The sequence below is a fragment of the Pinus tabuliformis genome, chromosome 7 (assembly GCF_031772625.1).
Source record: "Pinus tabuliformis cultivar Carrire ecotype Pingquan chromosome 7, CPIR1, whole genome shotgun sequence".
Lineage (NCBI taxonomy): Eukaryota > Viridiplantae > Streptophyta > Pinopsida > Pinales > Pinaceae > Pinus > Pinus tabuliformis.
The window spans coordinates 440,009,734-440,022,127 of record NC_142293.1 but is presented as its reverse complement, the minus strand read 5'-3'; the positions used below and the strand labels follow the sequence as shown (position 1 = coordinate 440,022,127).

General features: G+C 35.3%; 1 protein-coding gene across 1 annotated transcript in view; it reads left to right on the top strand.

The window, feature by feature from the left end:
* LOC149247863 (metal ion-binding protein) overlaps positions 1–9,103 on the top strand; it is a 359,567-nt gene extending 350,464 nt beyond the window's left edge. Inside the window, exon 19 of the mRNA XM_089458307.1 lies at positions 7,980–9,103. Within this exon, the coding sequence (XP_089314433.1) occupies positions 7,980–8,133 (154 nt within the window). The 3' untranslated portion in view covers positions 8,134–9,103. The remainder of the gene's footprint in view (positions 1–7,979) is intronic.
* Positions 9,104–12,394: the final 3,291 nt, after the last annotated feature.

The window sequence follows — 12,394 nt, the reverse complement described above, 5'->3', positions numbered from 1 at the left end:
TTCCATTTGCTTGCAATGACTCAAGATAATTTGAATAAGTGGGATAAAGTGCCTTGACAAAAGCTATCAGAGGAATGTCTAGTTCAACATTAGTGACTTTGATATCATGCATAATAGATTTTACTTCTGATGCAAGAGCAAGAGGATCATCATTTTGTAATTCAAGGTTGAACAATTTAATCATCAGTTGGACAACTTCAAGTGCAGAGTGTGAGTCATAGAGTTCCTTTAATTTTTGTAAGGCTTCAAAAGCATTCGAAAATGGTGAAATATGGCGACTCACCTCTTCATTTATAGATGTTGCAATCAAGGCATAGGCCTTGCTATTCTTGTTTTCCCAAATGGCGAATTCCTTGTCTGAGGTAGGCTTTGCTGGTTCATTGTCTCCTTCTCCTACACAAACTCCTTTCCACAACTCATTAAAAATGAGAGTGTGTTTGATCTTCTGAGACCACTCAGGATAGTTATCCTTCTCGTTGAGAACCACTCCCACAATAGATATCAATGAATGCATTTAAAAATGTATACTGCAAAAAAATTGTACTTATGGTGGAAAAAACATGCAGTTATGGTGGCAAAAAGTGCACTTCTAGTGTAAAAATTGCAATATGATATTTATTAAACAGAGGTATTATTTGAGAGAGGCATTGCATAAAATCCAAAACCCAACAACACTTCCCAAATAATAGACTGCAAATATATTCTGAAAACAAACACCCCTTGGAAATCGTTGATTAATAAAACCTGAATATGGTAGCCCACAAACTAGATTTCCAAAACACCAACCAGAGATAGAGAAACTCTTATCTGTTGCATTCTAGAATGATGAGAATATTCCAATTGTCATTGCAAACTGAAGTCTGAAGGCGCAGTGACAAGCAGATTTAAAAACTGGAGTTATGATTATTGAATATGGGTGGGAGGTATTACAGTGGGGAGTGGATTTAAAAAACTGGGAGTGTATACAAAGGAAGCAATGGGAGAAAGTATAAAACACAGCGTGGTATAAAAACCGATGGAAAAAATCGTATGAAAAGCCTTGGCAGCATACAGTAATAAAAAAACTTGGAGTTGTAATGGTATACCACGTGGTGGTATGGGAATAATGTTACAAACGAGTTTAACATAGTCGAGCAACGTTAGGATGAGGAGTTAATGTTTGAGCAGTGGGAGGTATGGTAGTGTTAACCTGTGTATGGATTAACAAAGGAAGCTGAGTGGTAAAGGGCTTGCAGGTGTATAGGAGAACCAGTAGTGGGGAGTCAAATGTGGTAAAATCATAGTGGAGAGGGGTGTGAGGTATGGTGCAGCATTCCGATTTGGAAAAAAAACGTGTATGACAATGTATTCAACCACACATAACGAGAGTCAATAACTCGTAACAGTAGAGCAATGCTAGGATACCATTCAACGCATACTGCAAAAATATGAGAGCATAGGAATATGGTAGACTGCAGAAATGGCAAAAGGGAGTTACAAGGGCAGAAAGGCTAAAAATGGAGTTGGCTCTGATACCATGTCAGGCCAGGAGGTAACTCCTCAAATAAATTGTTCTTCTTCATTAAGATTACTCATGGTTATATACATGAGGGAGTGACTCTTGGGTTTCATCTCCCGATGACTCTTCCTTTTCCATTATTTACTATTTACATTATTTACAAGTGTTCACCCAATCACCATGATTATGTGTTAACAAAAGCCTCCATTGATGTTTTACCCAAACAAGAGAGAGAAGAAGATGCAATGAGATGATGATGTCCAAATGAGGAAAAGGTCTTTCTTATTTATACACAACATTGAGGGTGAAAAGACACATCTGTTGGGCTTCTTGAGCCTACATTTGACTGGAGCTGACCTTGAGAATTTTTCCATAGAAGAAATAAATTCATAATTCCATTTCTGCTTGTTAGAATGAGATGATCTTTATATCAAAATTGTACCTCTCCAAAAGAGGAATCCAATGCGATAATCATCTCCATCATATGAGGTTTCTTAAGGTGGAATTTGCCCCTAGTTTCCAATTTTAACATTACCAATATTATCAAGTCAACTTTACTTATGAATATCTCCAACATCTTGAAGATTATGTACTTGCACAACTTAAACAAGTACAACCAAATACAAAAGCATGAAGTTAACTATATCAGAATCATGTCAATACAATAATGGAAGCATTAAACTTTAGACATCAAATACCTAAACTTAGTTAGGTTCATAATCAGCAAGAGACACATACTTCTAAACTTCAACTTCTTGCTATGGTTTTGTTACAAACCCTAGACTACAACATAAAGTGACTTAATCAAGAAATCAATCTCATTCTATCTAGGGCCTCAATATTATTTTCAAAGATATATGAAAAATTCTACTATGATCCATTACAAACCCTAGATTCCATCTTAGAGACACAAATCCTTAGATATCAACAATTCAATCAAATAACAATTCTACTATACATTTTAGACTCTACTAGGGTTTGTTGCAAACCCTAGATTTAATCATCATATCATAAACAATATCATCATATCCTAGAATATCAAACTTCTACTAGGGCTTTGTTACAAACCCTAGAATTTACAAACTATGAGCATCAACAATTAGGTTAGTATATATACATATCTAGGATTTCATAATCATGCACAAGCATACAACAATATCTACTAGGTAAACTCAAGACGCAAATATCAATACATTAAAGTTAGACATGCAACAATTTTGACCAGTCTAGGGTTTCGATTAGATAGATGAACAAACACTTAGGGTTTCATTCCTAGGATCTTACTGTAGATATTATAAGGGTTTTTCTCATAAACTGTAATTCATCAACCCTAAAGATTTAGGGATTCAAGACATAACTTTGGATAGCAAACCCTAAAGGACTAGGGATTTTATCATAACAATACCAAAACATCAAAAGAATAGGAATTCTAGATTTCATCAACAACCCTAAGTAGACTAGGGTTTCCATATTAGCATCGACATACCCTTAGGTTAGGGTTTTACAGTGAACCTTTTTAGGGTTCCACAAGAATGATAATATAATGAGGGTAGATTCAATCTAATGATTAATCACCCTAACAAGAATCTTTGTGATTCAAAACCCTAGACATAACGATGTTAGTAATGTAAAGAAAATTTTAAAATAAAGAATGATTGTACCTTTTGCATGAAGAGAACTTTATAACAAAGCTTATAGTTTAAGACATACCTCGAGTTGTTCCTTAACAAACCTTGTATGACATCAATTCTTGAAGGGCAAAACTTCTTCCATGCTTCAAGTCTATCCTTTGAAGTCTCCTCCATAACCCTTGAGTATTCAACAAGCTTTCCTAACATGGAAAATATAAAAGGTTATTAGCATATAATTTAAACAAGTCTTGATGTGAGAAACCAAACGTGAAAAGATGAAACAAAGAACAAAGTACTTATCTTCTGGTAGATTGGTGGAGGCTCCCTCTTAATCCAATCTTGAGGGAAAACCTATAACTAAAAATAAAAGGTGCTATAACAAGACATGTTATCCCTACAAGTTCTAGAAATCAAAACATAAAGGAAAACAATTCAAAACTCAGAATAGAAGGATATGTAAGGGATAGAGTTCCTCAGAGTCCCTAGCAAATAAGTCTTTGACTTCGGATTCTTCCATCTTGTTCTTCTTTGGTGGAGCTTCATTCAAAAATATTTTCTTGATCCCTATCTCTCTTCTTATTCCTTGGACTCTTTGGACAATGACTTTTGTAGTGACCCATCTTGTGACAATTGTAATATTCGATCTTTGATAGGTCTACTTTCTTCTTTGGTCCTTTGTACATCTTGAAGGTTCCCTTTTACTTGTGATGAGCAGAATAGGCATTTGAGATGTTCTCCTCTTCATCCTTCTTCTTGTTACTTACTAATGATATTCTGGCTTCTTCTTGATTACATACATTCCACATTTGTTCAAATGTTGGCGTATCTTTCCAACTGTTAAGTCTTGATGCAAAGGCACTCTAACATTTTGGTAGTCGTAGAAGGGCAGTAATTACGAGCTCCTTTTCTAGGATAACTTCATCTATTGCTTGGAGTTCATCTCTGATTCTGGATATCCTTATAAAATATGATGAAACAGTATCATCATTTGTCATCTTAATAGTTCTTAGTTCATTCTTGAGGTTTGCTATTTGACCAATGTTTTTGATTGTGAATAACTTGGAGAGAGCCTCATACATATCTTCAGCGAAATTTATGTTGGATATGTATGGAATTAGGTTGTCCTTTACTCCATCCACTATTAAGTTCATGGCCAAGATTTCAGTTTCTCTAATCTTTGCTTTCTCTGCTTCATCTGTAGGCTTCTTGACTTTTCCTAGAACTAGATCCAAAACTTTGTTCTTCTCGAGGATGAGATCTATCCTCTTTTTCTAGGCTCTGTAGTTGGAGGCTCCTTCTAATTTGATTTCTCCCTTCATTGAGTTTGACATTGTTCCTGTAGATAGTAGACTTTTCCTTTTAGATAGGCCTTTTCCTTAATGACCTTCTTTCAATCTCTTCAATAGATCTTCAGGCTACCTTTTTCCTTCTACTTCACCATAGCTCTAAAACTATGTTGAAAAATCGGAAAGGTAAAAATATTTTCTCTTGTTGCTAATTACTTGAGATTTATTTGAGTTATTATTATCTTTCTTATGTTGTTCTTTTATCTTAGTTCAGCATGCAATTATCAAAACCAAAATATGAAGATCAAGGACACCATATGTAGGCGCACAACTAGGGAGAAATCCCTATATAGGGGAAACCCAGTGAAGAACTCTTCAGTAATTCAAATGAGATAAGACAAGACCCTAGACCAAAAGACCTTCCTCCTCCACCAAGTCAACTCTTCCTTTTGATAGATGATCTCTTCCAAAGTTACCAAGTGCTAGCTTCTCAAATGCAGCTTCAACCCAAAATTTTGACCCCCAGCTTTAGGAATGCAGTTTTGATCTAGCAACTTCAATAACTCTAGCCTAACAGCTTCACACTTTCAACCTTGATGCAACTTCACAACTTCGACCTTGGTGCAGCTTCACAGCTTCGATGCAGCTTCACAACTTCGATGCAACTTCATAGTTTCGTTGCACATGAGAGAGAGAGAGAGAGAGAGAGAGAGAGACCCAAAAATGTTGATTCCAACTTCCTTCTTGAACTTCATACATTTTTTTCTCCTAGCTATTGCAATTCAAACTTGTGTGAGATGTGCTACCAAATGAGTCGAGTTGCTCCAATATATAGTGAGTTTGTGAGGTTGAATTCCCTTGTTGAAGCTGAGTTGGTGGAAGAGGCCTAATTGACCTATTTTATAATAAAATAAATTTCTTCTTTGACAAATAAATCCCAAGAAGGGTTCTTTACAATATGACATGGACAAGGAAACTTGTCATAAACCTTAGAAGCCTTCAATGGAGGTTTTTATGGAGGCTTTGACCTAAAAACAATTGACCAAAGCATGAAACCCATACTTTAATAAGTCAATTTATTTAATAATAAAATTTCTTTTTCCTTCTTTTGATAAATACATTTCAAATATAATTATGGAGACCGACACTAGTTACGTTCTTCAACATTTTTGACGTGATGGAGCATCAAGTGCTCAGAAACTGAGTTATGTCTAATGAGAGGGGTAGAACTCACACTAGGATTTTTCCCAGTCACCAAATTTTGTTCTAGCCATCTTTTGCATTTTAACTTTTCTTTTTCTTTTATTGTGTCCATCTTATGTTTTTTCATTCTTTTAGCTGCATCAACCTCCGGGGCAAAGTTTTTTGGCCCGACCTAAGGATGTGGATATGTGAGTTTGAAATCCCATTAAGCCAATGACAATTAACCCGAAGGATGGATATGGTATCAAAGGAAATGACGTGATATGGAAAATGTTAAGTATGGAAAAGCGTAATGGACTCGCTACTTCAATCTAAGTCTCCTTGGTATTGCCCCTCCTCTGACCCTAAGGCCTTAGGGGAGGTCCCATTGGACTAAGGCTAAAGTTTAACCCTCCTAGTAAGGTGAGAGAACAAGTCTACATTCAAGATTAGACGATCATCCATATCACCCCTTTATTTATGGTAAAATGCCCAAAACATTAAGTAAAAGAACTTGATTGGAAAATGGTCAAAGTAGTTATTGAGTGGAAGCCCACCTTTATCCAAGAAGAATGTCGGATGTGAGAGGTGCGTGACTGGTGCAAATGGTGGAGGAAATTGGCATATTTTCATCAATGAGAAAATGTGTAGGGTTGCTGGCTGGTAGGCTATCCAAGATAGGAGAAACAATTTTCTCCTATGGGGTTATCCATTTTGGTGGGTAACAATTATCACTTGCCCCTAGTTCAGTGTGACCTTCATTGAGGCCTTTCCTTCACTGTGTAGGAGGGTCATGAATAGAAGGCTCTGGTTGACGACGTGTTTCCATAATAATGCACACATAACCCCTTCCATCTTCCCCATGTATTCACTTTCTTCAGGTTGATTGCCATCTGTCAACAATATTGGTACGTTCTTTTCCTGATTGTTGAGTAGGGGCTTGTAAACTTTCCCTAAGAGATTGATGCAGTAGAAAGAAAAGGAAAAGCATGAGCATATGTTAAAGTGCAAAATATTGGCTAGGATAAATAAAAGTTTGTGGACAATAGCATAGCCTAAGCTCTACCCCTTCATTAGCCTTTGCCTAGTTCTTGGCTAAAGCATGAGTTATTTAAATAAAGAAACTTTGGATATCCCAATCCCAATGAACATTGAAATGCTTCATATTCAAGAGGGTTAATGATGAAGCAATGAAATCTTTTAATCTGAGCTATATATATGCAAAAAAAAATGATGATGAAAAAGGCGCATAAGAGGGGTGGTAAAAATTGGTTGAGGAAGGTTGTAACTCGAGTCCCACAATTGCTTCCTCTTCACACCATAACAGTGGTATCTTCCATGAAGTAAACCCCATATCATGTCATTGATCACTTACACCTACTGATTGACAAGTTGGCCTAGGAGCTATTCTTCCCTTTATAGGGTTGGAAGCACATAATAGGGCCTTGAGATAACCCTCCCATATTTGAGTAAGGTAACTTGTTTAGAAATCATAAGCTAGAAAGACTTTTGAAGATGAATCTTGTGTGAAGTACTTTGGTGCCTTTAACATTGAATATGTGGCCCACTCAGATGTTTTTATGGTTTGTGCACCTATGATGTTGATCTCACTTGATTCCATGAGTGTGTTGTTAGATCTTTTCTTCCAGGTACATGTGCCATCCCTTGAGGGCCTACATGATGCTTCTCCAACACTTCAGAGTACGTCCAGCCCCACTTGATGACTCCATTGGGCACTTTTGCCGAAGACTTTGACTGCTTATTGAGAAGCTTCGACCTTGGGATGTGACAATATAGTTGATGCTACTCTTGTCTCCCTCTAGTACCTTACTATTACTGCCCATTGTCCTTTCCTAATGCACACCAGCCTGAATCTTATGGTATCATGTTGCATCTCTAGGTTAAAGTTCGTTTTTGTCAATGAATTTGATTCATGCCTCATATATAAATATTATTTCTGCTCTGAAGAATCTTGTTGACCTTCATTGCTTTAAGCATGATGTCTATTCAATTTTAGTTGCCAATGCCATAACAAAAATTGTAGTACTTTTTTGTTTGTTCTGTTTTTGGGGATATCTAAAAGAATTTCATTTTGTTTGTTCATGCTGATTGATATATGGCCATTGACTAAATATTTACATTCCCTTCCATTGCGTACTTTTTGTTTTCTAGGGACAAAGTGCAAAAATGACTATATATATATATATATATATATATATATATTCTGGATAAATTCATGGGTGCTTGGCATTTCTTACTGTTTATTGATATCTGCAATTTGCAATAGCTCATTTCACATTAAATGTTTTAAAAATTGAGAATATCGTAGCTTTTACTTTTCCAAGTGAGATGAGTAACTTGTGATTTTACATTTTATGGCAGGCGATACTTCTTTCTAATTTCTTTTAGGTCATACCTGTATAGCCGTGTGGCATTACATGGGACAACATTTTCTGGAGAGACCGGATTCGCTGCTTGGATGCAAGCTAGGCCAGAGCTTGGCCACTTGTGTGATAATCTTAAGCTTGACAAATAATTAGTGTTCCCTTCAAGCTCATATAAATTTACTATCAGATCATTCTATTCATATTCTTCAGGGACTCTGTGAGTATCTGTGCTGTCTAATTCCCTTACTATTAACTGTTGCAGTTTTTGATATTGCAGCATAAGAGCATTCTCTATGGAAGTTTGCTCATCTTGTAAGATTAGTTTCTAGTAAAGTATTTGGAATGCAGTCATCCAGGAATCCCTGCCCTCTTCGTTATGTTGGGAAGATGATTAACAAGGACAAGATAGTATTTGTTGTATGCAAGGAATGCAGTAATGTTCATCCAAGTTGCAATGTAAAACCTGTCAATATGTATATGTAGGTATTCTTTTCTTTTTTGTTAAGGATGTAATTATCTATACCTGTATATCGTCTACAATCCGATATGAGACAGCTTTCTATGATAATGGGGGATGCAGTTTCCATTCTGGACCTTGTTATTATGTTAAAGTGTCCTTGATGAAGGGTGGATATTGCATTATTGCAAATTGATCAGTCAGGCCATAAATTCTATACAGGATCAATAATGTTAATTTAGTAAAGAAGCCTGTCATGGAATGGCATGATATTGTCAACTAGGTTATTTTCTCAGCAACGTGCTCATTATTAATTGTGATTGAAATCTCAGAGTGGAGGCATTCAAGTGTGCAGTTCAACTGGAAAGCAGGGATGGCACATCCATATCTGAAAATCCTAGGCTTCTATTGGCAATTTAAAGGTCATTGAATGTGACAGAAATGGCAATCATTATTTATGATTTTAGCCTTCTTGGTTGCGAATGCCTAGGATTTATAATCTTATTCCCATGTGGAAGTGGAATTACCTTGCATTCCTGGTTTCTTTTTGAGTCTACTGTATCAATCTATTTGGCTTGGGAATTCAATCTTGTTTATGATGTACAATGTTTTGTGATAACTAACTTCTACGTTCATCAGAAAATGGAATTACCTTTTATTCAGTTCTTCGATTACGTCCTTGTATGCATCAATTTTTTTTCGTGGTGCAAGTTGCTGTACACCTGTCAGAAATGCTAAAAGTTGATAGTTTATTTTTTAATATCGCACTTTGGATTATGGAATTATCTGTAAAAAGTTTGAGCTTTGTCCTTTTTTCTCATGAATGCATGCAATGAAATATAGAGGAACCGGATATGCTTCTAGATTTCCTCATTGTACATGATAATGTTACGTTAAAAGGTAGTTACAATGTGTACATTGCATAATTTGTGATGAGCATGGTTGACTACTTGGATGCTTAGTACAGGTTTAGTTGCAAGTTTTAAAATCCTTCTCCTTCTTAGATATCCAAGTGCATGATAATGTTACGTTAAAAACTAGTTACAACATTGTGTACATTGCATAATTTGTGATGAGCATGGTTGACTACTTGGATGCAAATTAGTACAAGGTTTAGTTGCAAGTTTTAAAATCCTTCTCCTTCTTCGATAGCCAAATTTCAAATTTGAAGAATACTCTTTCATAGCATTTCTTACTAGAGAGGTTGAGATCTTACAATGAAGTGTGAAAATCCCAGTGTATATCCATCTTAACCTGGATATACTATATAATGCTTGGTCATAGCTAGCACATCATTCATATTGTGGGTTGATAAAAGACAGCCAGGAATGGTGTTAAATAGAATTGTCTCAAGTTTTTCTCCATATATATATATATATTATTCTGTTGGATTAAATTTTTTATTATATTTTTAGTTTTGTATAATAGACTATATTGGGCAACCAGTACATGGGGTGGACATTAGATGGGACATGTGCATGTATGTATAGATGCTTGGTATCATGCACTTCACCATGTACTGTCATCCCAATATAGTTTGTTATACAAAAAATAAAAATATAGTAATAAATAAATATGATAATACACACACACTTCGTATCATCCAATGCAATGCGGGTTGTTAAGAAACAGCCATGAATGGTGTTAAATAGAATTGTGTGAGTCCTATCTTAATAGTTGATATGATTTTGTTGTTATAGTATTTTTTACATATATCTAAATATATATTATTTTGTTGATTCATTTATTACTATATTTTTAGTTTTGTATAACATGTTATATTGGGCTGAGCGTACTTGGGATGGACGTTACATGGGACATGAGACCCAATCTCTTCAATACCTGACTATAGATTGCACCTTGGTTCTCTCAGCACAACTTCAATTTTAAATTTGTATTCTATTATAAGTTCACACATGTAAGTGTATTTTCCATTGTTGTAGAAATCAGAGTCAGGGATAGCTCAATAGTGGTTAAAATTTTGAACTCGTGGAAAATTTTGAGAAAAAATTGGAGTGCCTCTACTAAAATTCCATGAGCAATAAAATACAGAAATGATCATTCCTTTTCAATGAAGTTGAAATATGGAAAGTCACATTACCGTAGGTATAGGAAAAGAAGATCCATAAACAAGATGTACGAGTTGTTTAATCATGTACAATATTGATGATATATTAACTATTAGTTTTACCATGTGTGTGAGAGAGAATATATATAGTGCACTGGAGGCGCTCTTTCCTTAGTAATGTAAGAAAAAGGTCTTATGATTGAAATAAAAGAACCTTGTAATCATCTTATAATGGTTGCTCCAAAGGCATGGTATAGTGTCACGTGCTTTTGTGTCCCCATTTAAGAAACCAATAGAGTCCTTGACTTGCCTCTTAGTCTCCACCACCCAAGTGGATACGAGGTTTGTAATGAGATACGTCGCTTCATCCATTGAATATCCAAAATGAATAGGATAACAAAAGAATCCATATGGACAAAAGTGATATGTTGAACATAAAATATGAAAGATGCTGACAATAATATGCAAATAGGCACATTTTAGATGTGTATCTTTTCATTATTATTACTATTATATGAGTATTTATGTATGTTATATTGCCTCTTTAAAGGTGTGTTTTCCTTTAAGGATGATATGGAGTTGCCCCAATTTGTTCTCTCAATGCTTCATGCTTGATGTTCTCAGGGTTGAAGAAATGAGATAGTACAATGATATAACATTGTATTCCCATCAAAGGAACATAGGGCCCTAAGTATTTCATAGATAATTAGTGACAATAAGAACCAACCTGTGACCTCTAAACCATATGGGAAGAGCAATTCATGTAGAACCATACCCCGCTCGATTGGATAGGAGGTTATATACATAATATGGCAAACTGTAGAGTTGATCCCTTTATTTCAATGGAATAAACAATAATGAACTATTGGAATGCAGTGAGAGATGACATAGAATATTGAATGAAATGTTCAAATATGTTAAGCATATGACTAGTGGTGTTATGTATGTTAAAACTTATAGCTAGGGTGGCATTATTTTGGCATATAATTGCCATGTTGTTGGAGGGTTAGTGCACCTTAGTTTGATTCTATATTATACAATGTTGTGATGACCTTCGTCATTAGGATAATGATAAGGTTCAATAAATGAGCTTCTTTATGATATATGGGAATCATTAGTTGATGCGTATTGATCAACACCTTTGAACATAGATTCATATTTTGCTAGTGGTTATGGATTACTTTTCATGGATAATTTAATTTATATATGTTGTCTTGCCATCAAATTTTCTATTTATCCAAATTTTTGGATGCTTTTTCTTATGACAAAATTTGGTGAGTATAAACATATTAAGTCTAGAGCTGATAGATTTCTTTAGAACAGAGTCTTGAGTAGGCAAAACACAAAGGTATATTTGCTCATAGATCTGATTCTTTGTCCTCTCTGTAATTTTTCGAATCTCTCCATCCAATCAACGACGAAGGTGTCAGATAGCTAGCCAATAGAAAGAGCATGTGTTATTGAGAAGCGTAAAATAAACACCAATGGACATTCCTCAAGGAATGTTTCTAGGTGGGGCCCATAACTATGATTACCAATGACATATTTGTTGCTACAATTCCTTGCCCTGATTGGCATAAGTTTAATTTTAGTAGTGGGGCCAGTGGAGATGTCAGTTCATATACCTTTTTGGATTACTAGTTGTGTTTTTTGATTGATGAATTTACAAATCCCATTTGATCTCCCCTCATTACGAGCCATTAGTGGGATCTATTGTATTGGTAACCATTCAAATTTACAGAGCAATATTTTCTCGACCTTTCAAGTGGTTTTTTCAACATGAGAAGTGATCAGGCGGAGATGACAAATCACCCATACATATGGATGGCCAACAGAGTATTTTTTTATCATATTCCAAATGTGAAGGAGCTCATTGATATTACCA